General features: G+C 53.2%; 1 protein-coding gene across 2 annotated transcripts in view; it reads right to left on the bottom strand.

Annotated features, from left to right (window-relative positions):
- MID2 (midline 2) overlaps positions 1–20,744 on the bottom strand; it is a 73,517-nt gene that overhangs the window by 45,798 nt on the left and 6,975 nt on the right. Inside the window, exons 1-2 of one of the 2 annotated variants that reach the window (XM_048078043.2) lie at positions 20,064–20,302; positions 13,717–14,438 (exon numbers count right to left, since the gene is read on the bottom strand). In XM_048078043.2, the coding sequence (XP_047934000.2) occupies positions 13,717–14,382 (666 nt within the window). In that variant the 5' untranslated portion in view covers positions 14,383–14,438; positions 20,064–20,302. Of the gene's footprint in view, positions 1–13,716; positions 14,439–20,063; positions 20,303–20,744 lie in introns of those variants that run through there. The other variant, XM_067004928.1, reaches the window with a different exon arrangement.

The raw sequence follows: 20,744 nt of genomic DNA, 5'->3' as shown, positions 1-20,744 counted from the left end.
AGCAGCTTCAGGAGAAGCCATCCCACGCCAGGAACAAGAGGAGAGACCAAGTGCAGCCACGTCCAACCACAAGCTTTGCATCAAGAGAAGCAAAGAGATGCTCTCCTCCTTCCCTCACACAGCCCCGGGGTACAGGGACGAGGGCACGGGGTGCAAGCACAGAAACGCTCTCAGCTTGAAACGGGGCTGCTGGTCCTTCCCTCCTCTCTGCAAGGGTTTCTCCTCGCAAGGCTCTGAGCTCCTGCAGCCTCCAGCAAACAATGGCCCCATTTCTCTGCTCCTTGCCCATCCTCAACCTCTTTGCAGGAGACATCTCCAGGAGATGCTGAGCTGCAGCCCACAAGGGCTGTGGTGCACAGCCCAGGTCTCAACTCTGCCTAAAACACCCCTATACAGGCCTGGCACCGCTGGTAACGATTTACCATCCCTACAGGCTCCCGTGGGCACAGCGGCACAAACGCACGTGTGCACTGCATTAATTAAGCCTGACTGGAATATGGAATAACTCAGCATCTGCCTGATGCAAAACCCTCAACTTGCATGTCCTCAGACCAGAATTCAGACACAAAATGAAATGGAAACAAAATAAAAATGGGAAAAAAAAATATGATTAAGCTCCAGAGTTCAATAAGCGATATGTTTAATTGCTAATGTGAGTTTGGGATTTTTCTTTTTTTAAGATTTCTGCCAGCACAGCTGGTGTCATCCTCTACTACCCAGAGAGCAGCAAACAGATTGCAGGAGAATATTCATTCTCTCGCTGTGCTTTCTGTGGAAAAAAAAAAAAAAAAGATCAAAGAATTGAAAAACCTTCTGGTAATTTTTTTTCCCCCTCTGTTTTCCAACTGGTCCCAAACATATTTCCTGCTGGGACTGACAAGGAACAACGTCAAATTAAAAAAAATCACAGCTTTGAGAACTGAGAGGCATTTGATGAAACAGAAAGACTCGTTTTTAAGCCAGGGACCATCCGGACGGGTTTGAGCTCTCCTGGCCACTGCTAAAGATATGCCCCGGTGAACAGTCGGATGCTTGGGCTTCACAATATGAGGGCTCAGCAGCATTGTGGGCACACGAGGGGTCCCGCCAGCCTTGACCCACTGAGATGGAGTCCTTGGGGTTGGACCTGCCTTCTGCACCTTCCTCCCAGTCCTAAAACGGAACAGTATTTTATTCCAAGTGGCTGTGCAACATCTGGGCATCCCTTGGGGCTGCTTCTGGCTGGGTTGGGGTCAATGGGACGTGATTTCCCTGGTGTGATGGGGGCAGCATCCTGCCCAAGAAATGCTGGAGCAGCACCGTGGGGACAGCGGCTTGCTGGTGCCCACATCACGTCCCCACAATGCCAGGGCACCGTGGTGGCACCAACACTCCAACCCAGAAGAGGGTGAAGAAGCACCCAAAGGCACTTGTGCTCGCTGTGATGCCGATGCCATCCCTGCCGCTGCAGATGGAGGCATCTGGGATGACCTTGGAAGTCAAGATGCTGATTTACTCCCCTTTGAGTCTATTAGGAACCACGGGCCAGCAGCATGGGGAGCCTGATGCATTTTGACAAATTCCCAGGGCGTGTGTCTCATCTCCCTTTTCATCTGGAGGAACGCGTGAACAAACCAGTTAGGTCCAGGGGCTCGGCGAGCTGGAGTAAAATGGTACAGGAAGAGCCAGGATGCACAGACCGCTCTGCCGTCAGAATCCTAAATTACCCCCTCTCTTCTTATGACTTCTAAGATTAAAGCAAATAAATAATAATAAATAAATAAATAAAACCACAGTTCTAAACAACTCTTCCAGAGCTCCAGCACTGGGAGAAGAACTCCAGCCCCCAAAACTGAGTGGGAATGGAAAGATAACTGAAATGGATATGAAACTTCTTTTATTCTGATGCACCATGAACAGCTGGCATTTAGCTGGGCGGGAGGGACTGCCCAGGGAGGACTGCCAGAGCATCCACACATGCACGCATCCACACGTGCACTTGGGCGCATGGGGAGGACCTCCAGGTACAGCTGCTGCCTTGTGACAACACGATGGAAAGCAACCCCAAAGGTCTCCACACCCAACAAACAAAATAAGACTGTCTTTGCCTTTTTTTTTCCTTTTTTTTGGAGCTGACAACAAATGACCCAAAGAGGTGGGAAGCCTCCTGCTCTCCAGCGGGCCTCCTGCGTGCCAGCACTTCTGTGCTTCACCTCCAGAAAGGTGAACAGCCAAGACTTTAAGACAAAAAGTTGAGACAGCAAATCATTAACAGCACATAATGTTTAGTCGTAAAGCTGACAACTCCATTTGAAAGCAAGGTAAAGGAAAATCAATAGCTCTTCCCTGCACAGCTGAGCTCCGAGCTCAGGAGACCACGTTGCCCTTCAGCAGCAGCTTATCTCAGCCGCTTCCTGTCTTTCAAATGCCAATCTAACGCAGCGCGGCTTTAAAGCTGGGAAACTGAGGCAGAGCAAAGAAGAATTTGCAAGCGAGGACTGGGAGGCTGAACCACAAGAAGTTGTTTTGGGGGGACTGGAGGAGAAGGCAGCGTCCAGCTTGCACGTTGCCAGGAATGGGGGCCTAGGACAGCATCCACACCTACGACCGGAAGAAATTAACATCGTTAACCTTGGCAAAGGTTAAGTTCTTCCCCCTACTCAAGAGTCTCGTCAAGGCAACAGGAAGGAAGGGATGCCTCCTCCGGGCTGCGGTGCCAGATGTCACCTCCTCGCGCCCAGCCCCTGCTGGGGCAGGACCCCAGCACCCATCCTGGTGCCAGCAGCGGCTCTGCTCGCTCCGGGGGCAATCCAGACCCCCGTGTCGGGAGCAGAGAAGCCGTGACAGGAGACGGAGCAGCACAGCGATTCACAGCTCACGCTTCATGCTCCAAACCGCCTGTCTTTCACAGCGGCAAAGACCTTACAGCTAATTTCCTCAGCGAACGCTTGTCAGATCAAAGCGCAGCAAGAGGAAAAAGCTGAGCCAGCCGCTGCTTCGTGAGAACCGATTTAAGCTGCTCGAATGGCTCTTGCTCACATCTTGCACAGCTGCTTTTCAGGTAGGCTGCAAGCGGTGGAGAGGCACTGGCCAGAAGAACAGCCCCACACGCACGGAAACCCTGCGCTGCCTCCTCCAGCCAACACAGGGCAGATGCTCAGCAAATGGGTCAAGTGGCTTTTATGATTTATTTTTTTTTCACGATAGAGCTTCAACTGAGACCTGCGAGCTTCACGTGCAAAGGGACGGATGGTGCTGGGATGATCTAACAAGCTCCAGAGCCAGGTGTCCCAGCGAGCAGATCGCTTTCTGCAACCTTTGCAGCAGGTCGTGGTCTCACCGACGGATGCGCCAGCAGCACCAGCAAAGCACGGGAGGAGGGCACTGCCTGAGGTGCGAGTTCAAGCAGCAAAGCCAACGGGGCTTGAGGAGCCTCTCCTCTGCCACCAGGGCGTGCCCACGGCCCAGCAGCTGCCACCCACCATGGCCACATCGCCTCTGTGCCCGAGGACACCCAGGAGAATGGCGAAAACCACGACGCCTCTACCACCTCCCAGCTATGCCCCCGCACCCCATGGACGTGTAAATAACCTGCAGCGTTTGTCCTCGCCTCAGAACGAAGTCGGTAGCTCAGGCTGCAAACAGAATTCCCAACACAGGCACCTCTCCATCCAAGCCTCTTTCCCCGTGACACCTGAGCATCTCTCTGTTTTCCAACCCACTTAGTTTCCCATGGAGGAACCAAGTATATGAAGTTTCTGGTAAAAGAGATTTTTTTCAGAAGCAAGGTGTGGCTTAAAAGAAAACTGAGGGCTTTAACTGGGTTATTAGTCTCATAAAACACTAACACTCCCGGTACACCACTACAGGGCTTATGGCTTTGCAGGACCCTCACCCTGTTTTATGCCCACAGATGCTGACGAGAAGGTCCACCTTTAAACTTGCACACCCAATAAACCCACAAGCCCCCATCCAACGTTAATACAAATGGTTCCACACACCAGTTATCTGGGAAGAACACCACTTTCAGCAGTATTGAAGTACTTAGGGTAAGTTATTTTGAGATAAGCCTTTACAAACACATGACAGAAAGAGCTTTCCTTGTTGTTAAACCCCATGCTGCAGACACCCTTTGCCCTGCTACTCTGAAACAATGCTCATGAAAATGTCTCCTTCACAGGGCCGCGAGAGCTTCGGGCAGGACATAATTCATTCCTTGGGAGGCCAACAAAGGGGCATTTTTCAAGGCTTTTAAATTGTAGTCTGGATTTTTACAGCTCACGCCACCACAAACGTCAGGCAATCACCAGGATGCGGAGCTGCAGCGGAAGCATCTCTTTCACCCCCTGACCTTTATTTCCAAACCATCACCATTTTATGTATATATATTAAAAAAAAAGCCCAAACAGCACACATAGAAGGACAACCCGTGCACGTTTTCTCTTGGACCTCTTCTGACACCAGATGTTTGGTTCCCAAAAGCCCCCTTAGAGGAGCACGGAAGGAATCCGGATTTATTGCTTTGGCACATCCTTCACGACACACGCCTTTTTGCACATTATTTCCTGAGCTTATCCTGTAAATCAGTGATGCCCATATGAGTGGAGGGGGCTCCAGCAGGCTGCATATCAGGCCATTTTTAAAAACTGAAATGCCAAATCTGGGCCCCTGAGGAGCAGATTTGCTTCAGAAGCCACGGAGCACCGTGCGCCGCACCAACACCATGCGGGACGGTCGCGCAACCTTGTCCCACAGCCAGTTGGCTACCGAAGCAAGCAAGCTGCGTCAGAAAATCCAGGCTTCCTTTGAGCACTGCGTTCTCTGCCCCTGAAGGGAGGGGTGCTGGCGCGTGGAGGACGGATGGGAGGCCCGGCCAGGCGCTTTTCAGCCTGAAGCACTGAAAAGGCTCCTGGAGGCTCCATCCAAGGGAGATGGGCTGCCAGCACTGCTCGCGCACCTCGCCCTCCTCCAGCTGCGCTTGGAAAGGGCTGCACTTGGGATGCAGACAATTCATCCGACAGCTTTCCCAGGTGGAAAAGTCATTTAATGCTCAGAGAGTCCATGGCCACCCGTGGGACGGGAGCATGCGCCAGCCTCGCCTGCTCGTGTCACCTCGCTGCAGGAGCCCCGGGTCCTGCAGGCTGGTGGGACACAGGTGGCAGCACTAGATATCCCTCCAGGAGTGTTTTTTGGGCTGGAACCCTCCCCAAAGAAAAGGAATTCAACAGGTAGGAGCAGAAGAGACACCCAATCCGTACCTTAGAGAGAGGGCTGATGAGAAACCTCTCTGCTCGTCACACCCGAGACTCACTTTGCTCCCAGCACTGACCACCGTGTCAGCCCAGTGCCATCACCCACCCCGTGGCGGTGCTGTCAGCACCTGACACAGAAGACGCATGCTTATGTTACACCACAGCACCATCTGGGCAGGACATTCTGTAAGGACGGGGCTCTCCAAACACTACGGACGTTTGGACTGGCCCACGAGGAGCTCAGCAGAACAAGAGAGGTGCAAGGATTTGTGCATCTGGAAGCCAGCTCGAGAGATTTTGCTTTCCTCGTTGTGGACATACCTGCTTATGAAGACTAAAACAAGGTGGGCCAAGAAGTGCAAAGCAGGAACCAGTGCCCTTCAGGGACCCGTTGTGGAAGAACAGAGCAGGAACCCTGAAGATCTCCTGCCTCATGGTCTCATGGTCCCAAGATCCTTTTCCAGCCCCAACACAGAAGGATTTCTATCAGCACACACTCAGCACACACTCTGCTGTTGTACATTCATTTCTACAAAAGGGCACGTTAAACACACGCTGATTGGATATTCAAATTAGATATATTTTTTTAAAGCATGTCAGCCATCATGGTAAAATTACTTAATAACACCTGTAAGCCTATTTAAGGGTTTAATGGGATAATAATAGCATATTCAGCATCTCAGAGCATGACTTCAAGCCTACTAAGAAATTCATACGCCGCTCGCCCAAGCGCACACAACCAATTCTCCAAATTACTTAAAGACACCGAGCATTCCCGGGACACGTTTTCCAAGCAAGCGTACGCGCTGCAAATAGCTGAGCGCAGCCCTAACGAGAGCCTGTGCCTTCCCTATCGCATGCTGCGCGTAATTAACTGAGCCACGCTAATTCATGCTCTGAATATTCATTATAACCCCGTAACGCCACACATCCTGAATATTAAGCGACATCCGCTCGGGGCAGGACTCTCAGAAAGAGGGATCACCCCCCGTGACAGATTTGAGGCCGTGGAGCTGAGGGTGCACCAGGGAGGATGCAGGGACCCTGGGAGACGCGAACCGCAGCGTGAGGCTGCCAAAAATGCCGGCCAGGGCTTGGGGAAGGCATGGGAATGTGACAGACCACAGGGCATTGCCAGTGTGAGCTCCAGTATGTGAGATTAAAGCACGAAGCAAAGAGTGGAGAAGCTGGAGTAAAATCTCTGAAAAAAAGAGGAAAAAAGGGTAGGGGCAGCGCGAGCTTGCTGGCAGCAGGAACACTGCAAAACAGCTGAGAATAAATGGCCTCAGACACTGTCCCGCCTTTGGGCAAGGCTCAGAGCTGCCAGGAGCAAAACCAGCTCACAGAAACCCGAGGCAACCCCACACCGGTAAACACCTTCTATGGGAGGTGGGATTACACTAAAATTTTCATGTTTCAAAGAAAACCTATTCATGTAGAACTGAAGCAGCGGAAGTTCAGCTCCACGCCCTTACAGCCATCATCAGACAGAAGCCTTGAAAAGATAACAGCTTGCAATTGTTTCAGGAAACAAAAGTGCCTGTTCCAGGGAGGAAAACGCCTGCAAGCCCCCGAGTCTTCCCTGAAATAGTTCCTATTTCAGAGAGCCAGCGGCAGGGTGGGGAGAGAAGAAGCAGGGCTAAACAGAAATTTAGAAACTGCAAAACACAAATGTGAAGCCTCCAAAGAGACATTACAGAAAACTATAGCATGAAAGCATCTGTATTGTTAACAAACCTGTTGACAGAGGAGAAAATATATCTGTTAAATCACATGACAAGGAACGCATGCAACAAAGATTAGGGTTGATGGGAACGTCAATTGTCTTGAAAAACTACAGGGCCGTAGCTCAAGGACTGGCACAGACTTGTTTCAGCTGGGAAAAAAGTATTATGTATTAGAGATTATTCCCCCGTCCAGAAATAGAAAATTCAACTGCTAAACCTGTCATCTCTCGCATAAGCCTGTTTGATGGGCACCACGCCACCGCCCCAGCTGCAGGAGAAGCCAGCTGCAAAAGCCAAGGCTGGACTTTGCACGTGCCTAAGACCCATTTTTTTTTCCTTTTTTTTCTTTTTTTCTTTTTTTTCAGTTTGACCACATTATTCCAGGCCCAGAGCAACATGATGGAGCTGCGCAAAACAGCACCAGGAGCGAAGCCCACAGGGAGGGACAGCCCACCGGGTGACACCCCCAGAAGCCACCTACGCACCCGCTGGCCCTGGGCCACCACGACACCGCTCACCTGACGTTTTGCTGATCCTTTTCATGTCTCTCCTCCTGCAGCCCAGGGAAATGTCCCCTTCTCAAGGAAGGTGAGACCCAGAGACTTATTTCTGTTCTTTATGTACGGACGCTCTCCAAACACCAAAAATTTGGGGGGTTTGGGTTTTGGGGGTTTGAGCAAGAAGACATTCCCACAGAGCCATAAAACTCAAGTTCTGCCAAGTGAAAATATTGTTCAGCTGAAGGTGAAGCGTGCTCCCCGCTCCTTCGTACCAGCACAAACCTTTCCCCTCCGGGCAGGAAATCCTGCGTGTCCCGTGCCCCCCAGCCCATGCATGGGGCACGAGCGGTGCTTTCCCACAAATTATTCCCACCTAACTAATTGCCATCTAGGAGTCGATCACCACGAGGCAGGAAGTTAAGCAGGAATTTAATACCTAACGAACCGGAGCGGCCACAGTCGTACAATTTAACGCGCTCATAAATTTCTCGTTTCTAATTTACCAGCGCAACAGCTTCTGCCAAAAAACCTCCCTGTCCTCCTTCAGCAACTTGGAAGGGTTTTCGCCTGTGCTTAGCACCGCAACCCGTGCTCTGCTTGAACTGGAAACGATGCTCTCCAAGCCTCCTCTGATGACTGCCTATGCCGGTGCCTTGCCAGCAGCCCAGAGGGCAGCGCTAATTAAAATTAAGGCAAAGCACCGTGGCAAGCACTACTTACGTGGAGAACAGGGGACAGCACCGGGAGGTTCGTGGTGTCCCCACAAGTGAGGTTTGCTCCGAGCTACCCCTGCCCTCACCCTCGCATCCGAGTGCAAACACGATCCACGCAGGCTCAGTACCGTTGCGTTGCAGGTGGCAAAAGGGCCCTTTGCTGAAGCAGCCCCTTTTGCCTATTCCTTGTGCTTTCAGAGGCACATCTGAGGCATTGCTGCTGCAGCACTGGAGGCTCTCCGAGGCCTCAGGCTGGGGAGAAGCTGAGATGAGGCAGGATGAGACGATGCGTCTTGCTTCTTCCACAGCTCGGGCCTGCCGTCCTGCAGGACGCCAAGGCAGGAGGTGAATCCTCTAGCTGCTCCCAGCCACAGAGCTGCTCTAGGTCCTGGCGGCTGGGGAGACCGCAGCAACCTGATTTGGTTGGAAGTGAACACGGTCCTGGAAAAAGCAGGAGATTGATCTAGCCAACGCAGTTTTCCAGGCCTGCTATCTCAGGACCTGTAATTGCTTACTTAAACATAAATTAACTAAAAAATCCAAACTCTGCCCAAAAAGCTGATGGCTGGGAAAGAAAACCAAGGAGCCCAGTGCTCAGGGCTGATTCAAGGTCCTGGCGCCCAACAAAGGATCAGTAATGAAACAGCGACCAACACTTGCATTCTCTGCACTGATGGAAAATTTAAACTGGGAGCTACATCAGACACCAGAGCGTGTGTATTGATCCCTTTCCCACTGCAGTGTAAAGAAGCCAGGAAAATTTTGTATTTCCATATGATCCATGCTCCACAGGTAAGCGTGTGCCTGCAGCACGCATCAAGTGTGTGTTTTTGGCAAATCCAACCAAAACTGTGCTGGCAGCCTGGGATGGATGGATCGGGAAGATGATGGTGATTTGCTCGGGAGCCTCATCCACCCGCATCACCCCACGCCAGGCCAGCTCGGAAGCAAGGCTTTGCATCTCCTTCTCTAAGCAGGTGTTGGGCAGACGCAGACCCAAAAAAGACCTGCTTCAGGGGAAGGAGCTCATCGTTGCCACACAGCCAGAGGTTTGGGGTTCCCTTTGTTTGCTGGTAGCAGCCCCCCACCTTCTGTGTAGGAGTCGCAGCAATCACAACGTTAACCCTCGCTCTCAGCCAGCTCCTTTCCGCATGTGGGAAAACGAGAAAAATAAAAGCCAACCATAGGTATATAAATGTATAAAATTCAGTTTAGCCCCGTGGCAGTACAGTAAATTATAAATTAAGCAGCGATCTTGGTGACTCACACAGCGCAAGTGAGAACACGTTCCCTGGTCCCGAGGCGAAGAAGTCCTACATTGCAGCACCAAGGAAGGTTTCTTCCCCTCATTCTTTCTACCCCACCGCTCTCTGAAGAGCCTTGGAATAACTATCAGCTTTCTGCATACAATTTGTCTAGCATGGGGGTTTGTTTATTATTTTTTAAACTTCGTCACACTGACACTAACCCACTGGAGGCAGCGCATCTGTATGAAGCATAACAGGAGATGCGATTATTCTCCTCCTTTAGCAGAGAGCAGATATGAAAGTGTTACAAAATATATATATATATATATTTAAATATTTTTTTTTTTGCTGTTCCCAGTGTGTCGGTCAACGGAAACCTCAGCAACAGCCCTTAGCTGGTTTCCGCAAAGGGAACAGATCAGATGCAGAAGCAAAGCAGCGAATAATTTACGGCAAAATCCTTTTTCTGAAACTCTTTCCGCTGCAGAGCTGTCCGGAGCTCACAAACCAAATCCTTTTTCGCTGCGACCTCTCTCGCTGCGCCGCGGTGACCCCGCGCCCGGCCCCGGCTGGGTGGCAGCCAGCGCACGGGACAGGGCAGCACAATGCGGGGATGACTGTAATTAAGGGCTTCGAGGCATCTCGATTTATAATTGGCGGAGATTTTTTTTACTCAACTGATAACGTGCTGCTGTCCTAGGCGTTTGCTTTATCTAGGTCAAGCCGGTTGCTTTGCGCTTAATCTATGCCCATTTTTAATTTGATTTTTAACGCTGATTTTTCAGCCAGTGAGACAAAGTGATGGACACCTTTACAGTCAGCATCCCACCCCTTCCTGAATGCGCAGAGAGGGGAAAACAAGCATCGAGTCCCCGCATTTTGACTACTTGTAGCCAAGCTGGTGCACCTGGAGCACCACAGGCATGCGCTGCCTCCTGGGCCCGGGCAGCAGAGGCAGCTCCGTAAGGGGAGCTGCAAGAGGAGAAAGGACAGGGAAAGCCTTCAAGAACCTGCGGAGCAAGAACTGTACCTAAAAGCAACATGCCTTGTGCAGGCAGAGTGGTATAAACAAGTGGAGTTAAAGATGCATGGAACAAAAAACCTGACCTGGCAACGTTGCAAGCAATGCAGCAGTTGCAGGCTTGGGGCAGGGAGCAGCCTGGGCACCGGTGCTCAGCATCTGCCCCAGCACCAACCAACAACCCCAACAGCAGCACAGGTCCCTGCTCTCCCAGGTAGCACTCAGAACTGAAACACTTCAGGATTTAACAACAACAACAAAAAGTACAGTTTTCAGGCACTTAGCTCTTCTAAACAAGGAAAAAAAAATCCCCAACCAAAACTTTTTTGTGGAAAGCAGTCCTTTTGACAGAATAATTTGCTCCAATTTTCCTTTTTTTTTTTTTTTTTTTTTTAATCTGAAAGGTGTTTCCAACTAGCTCGAGCAATGTGATCGAAGCCAGAAAACAAGAGCAATCGCTTGCTGTTCAATGCCCAAGAGCTCCACGGATGCTCGAGAGCAGCCTGGCTTCAGTGCTCACTGACGGACAGCTCACGAGAGCAAGGAGGGGGCAAAGCGACAGGGTTAGGAGAGCAGAGAGCAGCCAGCAAGGATTCCCAGTATTTCCAGGAAGAGCAACGGACTCAACCACGGTGAAAAGTATAGACTGAGGATGTACGAAGATGAGGACAAAATGCAGCTGCAAATATTGACTCTGATTTTAAAGCTTGCTGGCACGCTCGCTATTGATCCCGTGCTGCTCCTGCACCGGAGGTAGAGCATCAGGAGAGAAGGCATCAGAAAAAAAGCACAACTCTGCCAAACCAGGCACTACAGACTGATAACCACGTAGTAGTTGTGCCTTGCAAACCAGATCCCTGCAGAAATTAAATAGCAACAGACGCAAAAAGAGGCAAAAGAAGTTTCCACCGCGCGTCATTTAGTTACAAAATGAACCATCCCCAGTGTGCCAGTGCATTTAAAGACATGTGGAAGCACTGGTCAATGTGGTTTGATTTTCTGTGCTTTGCAGCTTATTACATTAAGAGATTTAAGACCACAGCCAAGGATGCAGCTTGGACAAAGCATCTCTTCCTGTGTAGACGAAGGCTGTGCAGCTAATTTTGCATTCTCACAAGCAGCAAAACGTTCATCCCTCTTAGTTCGGCTCAGCAGGCAGAGATGCAGCTTTGCATTTCAAAATTTCATTTATTTGCTTTATGCCTCACATTTCAAGAAACAGACCAGCTATTTGCAGCACTGCATTCAGGAGGGAAACTTTCTGCTGGGGAAGTGTTATCCTGGAGTCATCCTGCCTCGGGTGCTCATCCGGAGCAGGGGGATGCTCACACCCCACATCCATCCCCAGTGGGCCTCCAGTCCTCACCTAGGGCAATCCCCACCCACTAAAGGGCACGCAAGAGGAAGAGGGAGGCTGACTGCAGGGGAGAAGGAGGACAACAAGGTATCTTCCCCCAAAAAACAGCTCCTCCACGTCAGGGAACGAGGCAGCTGCTGCTCCTACCAGCATCGCGGCCGCACTCTTAGCAGTGCCCGAAGGGCGAGCTGTGCAGGACGAGCAGCACAGGAGGAGTGTTCATAGCAGAGAGCGCAGAGGAGAGCTTCCCTCCTTGTCCAAAACCACTTAAGGCTGTTATTCAAACAGGAAAGAAAAAAAAAGAAAAAAAAAAAAGATGTCTTGGCAACCTGCAAAAGCTTGGCTTTTTGGCAACCTGCAAAAGCTTGGCTGGTTGAAGAAGCAATTCGTTGTCGGGGGTTTTGTCTTCAGATGAGCTTGCCTGGCTAGCTGACATGGGGGGAAATATTAAAAGGGTTTAATTTCTGTCCCCAAGTCTTACTGCATACAAACATACATGGTCCTTTCTTTCTAGGGTTTCCAACTTGCTAATTGAGACGTTTCCTCATGGAAAAAGAATGTTCTGACCCGAGGAGCGCTCTGCTGGCGCTGCGTCCCGAGCAGGGGAAGCTCCGGTGAGGCACAGCACGAAGACAGGACGGGCACGCCGGCAAGCACCACGCTGCATTGCTGGGTGAGTCGCGTTGGGTTTGGGAGCTGCGAGGAAAGGGCAGGTGGAAAACCAACCGGGAAATAGCTCAGGGTAAACTCAACATCTAGAAAGACTGATGGCTGGAGAGAAATCTTTTTTCTTTTCTTTTTAAAACAATCCAGCCTGCACACAAGAAGTCTTCTCAATTTTTGCTGGTGATAGAACTATTTCTTCTGCCCTCAGAAAACACAAGAGCAGAGAAATCGATTTTGTCTAAAAGCATTAACAAGACAAAGAGCCAAGAAAAGCACTTTTGGGTCAGAACAAGCCCAGAAAATTCAGGGAGAAAGGACCAAAGAAGAAGGTGGAAAGACATAAGAAGGGCTGCAATGGGAACGTGACTGCAGTCACAGTTACAGCCTTGCCAGCGTGACCTTTAACTGGACCAGCTCTATTTTTTTTATTATTAAAAAAAAAAAAGAATTAAAACCATTTTGCAGACTCATGCAGAATGCACAGGGGACAGAGAGGGATTTCTAACTTTATATAGGTCAAACATCATCCACACGGGTTCACATGTTATTCGGCACTAGCACAGCCACTGCATAAAAATTAAGCTTCAAAGCACCCCAGAGGGCTCCCTGGAAGTTTGCTCTCTCCAACCTGAGGAGCAGCAGAGCAAGAATTCACTTTCGATCGATACGTGGCACAGGCTCGGGGTAAGGGGGCTGGAAAACAATTGCTCATTTCTGCAGCTCTAGGGATACGAGGATGGAGAATGCCGACTGCGGCGGAGCAGAGGCTCCCACCATGGAGAATCACGGTGGCACAGCCGGGACACCTTGCTGGAGGTGGCACTGGCCAAAAGCCAGAGGTCCCACAGGACAGAGGAGGAGGTTAGGGCGCATGGGCAGGAGAGGGAAGCTCCATCCCTGCGTCCCAGAGCCTTCTCTCTCGCAGTGCAGAGGACTGGGGAAGCCGTACCAAAGAGGACATGAAGGCGGTGCCCGCAGCGCTTCCTGCAGCACCAGTTTGCAGGCAGGGGAAGTTCATGAACAGCAGGAGGCTCCCCATGTGCTGCGGTCCCCAGGCCTCGAGCACACTGGAAGGAGCCCAAGGAAATGCCCAAGGGCCTGGATGAGTGCATGGACCCCATCCTCCAGCCCACAGCCCTGCTTGGCTTAAAAGACATGCCGCCAGAGTGCCCCGCAGCCAGCACCGGTCCCCCCACACGAAGCTCTCTGGCTCCCAGCGGTGCGCCCCGGCCCAGGGATGCCCTCGGCACTTACCTTGAGCTTCTCAAAGCGATCGCTGAGGGATGCCACTTGGTGGTCCCGGTGGCGGCCCACCAGTTTACATAAGGCACAGATGAGCTGGTCGTCAGCCACACAGTACATGTTCACCTTCTCGTTCTCGTGCTCCAGGCAGGTGAGTCCTCGGAAGTGCGCGTCGGGCACGGGCTCCACCAGGCGGTGGCTGGTGAAGGGCTTCTTGTTGGGGTGGGTGGCCCGCAGGCAGCGGTCGCAGTAGGACACCTCGCAGGTGATGCACGTCTTGACGGCGTCCCGCGGCGGGTCCTGCTCGCAGAACTGGCAGGCGATCCTCTCGCCGGCCACGGACATGGTAGGGCTGTTGCGGTACGTCCTCTCGCGGCGGCTCTCGCTGGGGGAGTTGGGGCCGCTCAGCGACGCCTTCTGGAAGCGGTCGATGATGTTCTGCAGCGTCACATTCCTCTTGAGGCCCTCCAGGCCCCGGTGGTTGAGGGAGATGACATAGCGGCAGGTGGGGCACTGGAAGGCGGTGATGGGCTCGATGGACTCGCTGGAGGAGCAGCTGGACACCAGGATGCGGTGGGCGCAGCTGAAGCAGAGGCTGTGGGCGCAGGGCAGCAGGAGAGGGTCTTCGAATAACTCCAGGCAGATTGGGCAGGTCAATTCGGACTCCAGTGTTTCCATCTTTAGTTAAAACGATCCCGATCCAGCGTCAAAATCTCAGGAAGCTGGTCTGTGACCTGGCAGGGAGGAGAGCAAAGAGGCGTGGTGTGAGACAGCAGCTATGTGAGCTGGGGCAGCAAAGCTGGGCAGCTCCTCCCCTCCGGCAACAGGCACACGGGGAGGTCGGAAACCCCCAAATCCTTGCACTCCTTGGCTCTTTGCACCCTGATGCGGCTCCTACAGCCTGACCAGGCTCATGTGTCCCACCACCATGTCCAGACCCCAACTGCATCTGGGAACTCTGCAGGACAAAAGCTGTGCTGGGAGGGGATGGAGGGGCAGCAGCAAGCTCCTCGCTGCCACCTTCCACCCCAGCCTGGGAAGACGATGGGGACAGCAAGGCTGAGAGAAAACATGGGAGAAACCACACAATTTCATGCTGCTTCTAGCGAGTGCTGCCAAAGAGAGGAACTGGAGGCCGTGCTGGTTTCCAACATCTAAGGGCTCTGTGAGGGCAAAACCAAACCTCTGAACAACCCCTCTGGTGTCTGCACTGTCCCTGCTCTTTTTGGGGAAGGGGAAGAGGTGAAAAATGTCCAGGAAACTCTGAGCAAAGCGGGTCAGGAGGTCTAGCACACTGTCCTACTCCCAGATTTCCCCTGGCCGCCTGCTTTTAGGAGAGAGGAAGGAAGACCAGCCAAATTACAGGCTGTACGCTCCCAGACCTCAGCTGTCCTCTAGTGCAAACCAGGGATGCCCAAATCAGCTCCAGCTGGGGAAAACAAGCTCAAGGCTTGAAATGGGCTCCTTTCAAGCACCTAAAGCCACTGCCAATACACAGGACAACGAGCAGCTCCGGATTCACAAAGCACCAAGTCCCTTCCACAGCTGCCTCTCCACCCAGGAGGGAGCGAGCCGGCAGCAGCGCACCGCACAGCCATCCCCGAAATGCAAGCTTGCACGTGGAAGGGAACGACAGCCTGACAGCTAACAAGAAAAACCGCACGCTTTCCCCCCAGCTCCGCCGCAGCCGCATGCAGTAGCAAAGACTAATTAGCAAGGAGGGGCACGGCGGTGGGCTTCCTCCGGGTCTGCTCCGCGTTAGAGGCGAGCGGCCCATGCCTCTGGTGAAACTGCAATCAATTAGCCGGCCCCGCTGCCTCCCCGCGGTGCAGGAACGCGCTCGAGGAGCCCGCTCGCTGCTCAAAATTAGCATGCGAGTGCTCCGGGTTGACACCAGCCCGGAAACGTCTTCTGCAAATGAGAGGCAGCGTTTAATTAGGTGGGAAGTGGCAGGGGGAGCAGGCGCTGCGGCTGCTGGGGGATGCTCTGCAGCGGAAAATGCAAACTGCAGCCGAGGATGCACGGAAGGGGCAGGCCGGCTGGGGGATTTCTGGCCAAAATTTGTGGCGAGGGTGCCTCTGGTGAGTGGGACACCTCTGAGGGAGATTGCCCGTGGGATGTCAGGATGTCTCTCCAGCCGCGGGCATTTGATTTTCAATTAAAACAAGAAGCCAGCAAGAAACCACACAGGAGAAAATGCATGCTCTCAGCCTGCCTTGATCCAGCCACCCTGGCTTCTTCAGAGCTCTCCTTCCCTCTGCACACCTCTGTCCCACCTCTAAGAGCTCAAAGATCCCAAATTCAAGCTGCAGTCCCACCACAGCTCATCAACGTACATGGCATCTCCCACCTTGCTGCACCAGCTGTTGGTGCATTGCTCCCCAACAACTCTGCCTGTCCCGGGCTGCTCCGAGAGCTCACAACCTTAGCAAGGCCTGCCCAAATGCGTGCTCACCGACATCGGGACATTACAATCCACCTTGGAGTCAGGGTTTGTCCCTTGCTTTGCTGGGACACTCCAGGCTAAGCACAGCATCCTCACTGATGAGCTACCAAAAATACGTTAAAAAAAAAGTTTAAACAGCTCTTTGCTTTGTTCCTGGTGGCTATTCTTATGTTAATCTTGTTTTCCTCAACAGGACAACATCCTTTAGATCTGTGATATCTGGAAGGAGCCCCACAAACTGGGCTGTGCGACACAGACCGGGGAGCTCTCGGGGAGATGCACCTGGGCGAGTCGGGCGGCGCTGCCTTCGGAGCCTTTCATGCCTCTCACTTTGATGTTCACTTTGATGTCCGGGACCAACGTGGCACAAGGAATAGCTGATTAGATTTAAAGCTGCTTTGTTTACAGTAATTAACTCCCTAAATAAATTTTAAAGACCCATAGAAGCTAACACGGTTTACAAACAGCCCCACGTCATGCGTGCCCGAGGGTCAGCCGGCCCCCGAGGACAAGGCGGACACCACGCGTTTCTCCCGTGGTGTGACACGGCTGGGTTGGCAGCATCCTCCTAGCTCATGTCACTGTGTCACACATCCCCATGTGCCCAGCCCGGCTTGCAGCAGCCCCTCAAACCCGTGCCCTGGCGCAGAGCGGCACGAGCCCCGCGGACACGTGGGGTATCAGCAAATGGCATTCAGGAGGGCCCGACGCAAAGGTGCCCCGCATCGCCTCTCACAAGGTATCATATTTACAGCCTCGGGGTCAAGCCCAAGTCCCGTCTGAAGCTCACAGGTGCTCCGCTAGCAACACAGACAAGGATGTGCTGGAGAGAAGTGGCCAGAGGAGGCAGCGCTCACATCGCCCCACCCGGGGTGGGAATCCCCCCGTACGCCTCCTGCAGACACATTCATGCAGCCCAAATCCACCCTCATCCCTCTGACCGTGTTTGGACAGCCCTGAGTCGCCTTGGCTCCTTCTGCCCATGCCTTTCCCTTGATCCTTGGTGTAAGAAAGCTCTTGCAGGTCCACGCTGTGCTGTCCTTGGGCTATGGGTACCAAAACCAAACCACCCTTCCTCTCCGGACCAGCTTTCCAGTGCTCACAGTCTGGGGAAGCACAGACTCCTCAGGCTGATATTTTCTACACCAAGCATTTTTTTTTCTCCTCCTCCCAGGAAAACTTCAGCCAGAATTGCTCAGCTGCTTCCAAGAACAAGCCTTAAAAAATACGCTACGCTGTTCCACCCTAACGTAAAAAATAAATAAATAAATAAAAAATATGGCAACCCTTTCCTTAATTGGCTCCGTGACAGCAGGATATAAAATCTGGGCAGCAGTTGTCTGCGCTTTTTGTTGTCCTCGGGAAAACGAGCTGGGAATTGGACCACGGTTCAGCCTCAGGAAGAAGAAAAATCCCCATCCAGCACCGTGGCCGCATCCAATTTGGGGGGCAGCGGATGCAGACGGGGGGCTTGGGGAGCCCCTTCGCTCCCCCAGCCCTGCAAGCAGCAGCCTTTCCCATGCACTCCCCAAAATTTGCCTTGGGACAGCTCTGTCCCCAGAGAACCAGGACTCCTGCCAGTAAAAACAGCCAATCACCGTGTAATTAGCGACAGCTTCCTAACGAAGATACTCAAAGCAGAGAGAGAGGGGGAGGCAATCAGGCTCATCCAGGCAATTTGCACCTAGCGTTACCTAATTTTTACGTGCTTGGCTTGCAGCCTTGGGAAGGCAGTGTGCGCGCATCTACCACGAAATTTCCAGCTCAAGCAGCGAGGGCAGCGCGTGCCTCACTGCTGGGTCCTCCTTGCAGCCGAGCTGCCGGCATCGAGCAGGATCCGGCCCTTCCTCCCACGGCTCCTGCCTCAGCTGCTTCCTCAATGGCTTAGTTCATCTCCCAACTGCTCTCCCCAATCACTTTATTGCAATACTGAAGGAAGGAAAAAAAAAAAAAGAAAGGAAAAAACAACTGAATTTCCTGTGTAAAAGTCATGCTTTGTTGTCCTTAATCCGTCACACTGAAGCGCAGGCATTTCCACATGAGCTTTAATTATTTTCTCAGCCAATTTACTCGGTGCTAAAATAAAGCTCACTGGTCTGTAATTCCCACAGTTGTCCTTGTACCTCCCTAAATTAAAGACGGAGCAGAAGAGGCTGCACTCCCGAGCAGCACTTGCTTTTAACGAGAGATTACTTTCTGCTGGCAGTTCAGCCGCTTCATTGTTGAGTTCCTCCCAACGAGCTGGCTGGAGCCCACCGGGTGCCAGTGATTTGTTGCTCTTTAATTTCTCCAGTTGCACACTGCTTTAATTCCCCTGGGGAGTTTTGTCTTCATCTCTGCCTCCGTCACCCTGACTGATGAAACAGATCCGCTCGCATCACAGCATCCTCCTCCCGAGCTTCTCCCACCGGCCTCTGGTGAGGCCAGGGCTGGGACGGGCTCTGTCCCCTTCAGCAGCCTCCACCACTCCTTGTGGTTGTTTTCCTTTGCTCCCTCATCCTAAAACCGGGGGCTTTCCCAACGTGCAAACTCTACACAAGACTTGGTGACAGAGACAAAGGCCCAGCCCCGTTAGCATCGCCGGTCCGGCACGTCCCGCTGTGCGTCGCTCCCATCCTCCTCGCGCCGCCTCCCGGGCTGCCCCCTTTGGGGTTTGCCCCCTTTTCTCTCTTTCCTGCCCCATAACATGCCTCCATTTGTCAGGCAGCTCCATGAGCCTCCATACCCGTCACCTCTAGAGATTTCTGTAGCTCCCATAGGCACGAAGAAGCCCTCACCCCACCAGGCTCCCCCCTGTACTCCCCGCAGCACACCCCGCCATCCTTCCTGTCATTTCATCCTCAGCGTTTCCCGTTATGTTACACACCTAGTGACACGTCTGCAGCTGTGCACACATCGATCGGCCCAGCCAGCCGTGCTGGTGATGGAGTGAGCTCGTTCCACCTGCAGCCGCCCGGAGGGGAACGCAGAAGCCATCCTCCTGCTGGAACACAGGACACGGGGAGGGCTCCGTGCCCAGCCCTCAGCTGCTAACGCCGTGTTCGCCTGCCGTGCTTGGATTGCAGCACACGGCAGGGCACGAAGGTTTTGTTGTTGTTTGAAGTAGGTCACGACAGCACAACCCGAAACCAATGAAGCCCCCGAGCTGCGCTCCCTGCCCCGTGGCATCAGGTGCCAGCCCCGCAGCACACCAGGGGGGTTTGGGGAGGTGCTGGAAGCATTCTAGCACACCAGCATCCACGACAGAGCTCCCCAGGTGGAGATGAACACTTCACAGCAGCGCTCACCTCTCGGACAAGCCCAGCAGCAGCTTTGTGGAGCTCGCCATGGGCTACCCCACAGGGCAAGGGTGCTCGGCCAAAGGGCAGAGACATCGGTCACCTCCAGGACCTCCAAGCAGCAAACCATAGCTCATCTGTTTCTCCTCTGGTTGCACCCTTCTGGTCACAGGGAAGATTTTACCCATCTCCTACAAACCCTGCCCAGCTAAGTGGCGTGTGCGAGGCACCGTGCACTGCCACCAGCCCTGCCCAGCCAGGTGACAGCCCCCAGGTGTGCACGTCACCGATGGCTCCTGACCAAGCCGGCGCTTGGAGTTTGCAAGGAGCAGGGCCGGGCTGGGCTTCCTGCAGTTTGCTTCCCAGCCCCAGCAGACACGCATGCGGTGGTCCCCCCGCGGCCTGGCCAGTGCAGGAAGGTGCAGAGCATCTCTCCCCTGCCCCAGGCCCCCCCGCCCGAGGTCTCGCCACCTTCCCTCCCTCCATCACCTGTCCCGAAGCTGTTTGCTCTCCTCCCAGCCCTCGCCCGATGCCATTCCCCTTCACAGCCCAGCGCATCCAGCCGCTCTGGAAGCTAAACCCCGCTTGCTCACTCATCGTTTTAATTAAAGCTCACCCTGGTGGAAACACAGTACCCTGTTTGCAAGAAGTACACCCGCGTGGACTCCCACCGGAGGACTTTCACGGCAGCCAGCACCGGTTCTTCCAGCCCCGGGGGATGCAGGGCCAGCTCCTCGCTGCAGCACCCAGCTCGGGGTGAGCTGGTGTCCCCCTCCAGCGCCGCTGCATCCCTTCCCTCTTCACCAGCCAGCCTGCAATGCAGCTCGAGCCCAGCCACGTCCCCGCAGGCAGCCAGAGGGCTCTGGCTCCACAAGGACAAGGGGAGGGCACAGCTGCAAATGCCGTGGTTTATAAAAAAAAAAAAAACAAACAAAAAACCAACCAACAAGAGCAAGCCATGGCTTTTATCCCCAGGATGGACACTGCATGGAGACATCCAGGGTGCAGGGGACATCCAGACATCCAGCCCTGCAGAGAGCTGCTGCAGGCACACACCCGGCCGACGCAGCACTGTGAAAGCCCCCACTAGACCAGAAGCAAGGCAGAGCAGCTCAGCAGAGCCTCGGGGCTCCTGGGGGTCCCAGAGCAGGCTCTGAAGAAGGAAGGCGATGTTTGCCGCCACGCAACACATCTGCTCCAAGCAAACATCGCGTGGCGAGGAGCCAGCCCACACCGGTGCTCCCCAGGGGCCCTCATGCCCTGCAAACATCGAGGCTGCTACTGCAGGAACCTTAACGCTGAGGCATAATTAAGAC

Source organism: Anser cygnoides, chromosome 13 (genome assembly GCF_040182565.1).
Source record: "Anser cygnoides isolate HZ-2024a breed goose chromosome 13, Taihu_goose_T2T_genome, whole genome shotgun sequence".
NCBI lineage: Eukaryota > Metazoa > Chordata > Aves > Anseriformes > Anatidae > Anser > Anser cygnoides.
The sequence above is the reverse complement of the archived record's forward strand: the minus strand, read 5'-3'. Positions and strand labels throughout refer to the sequence as shown.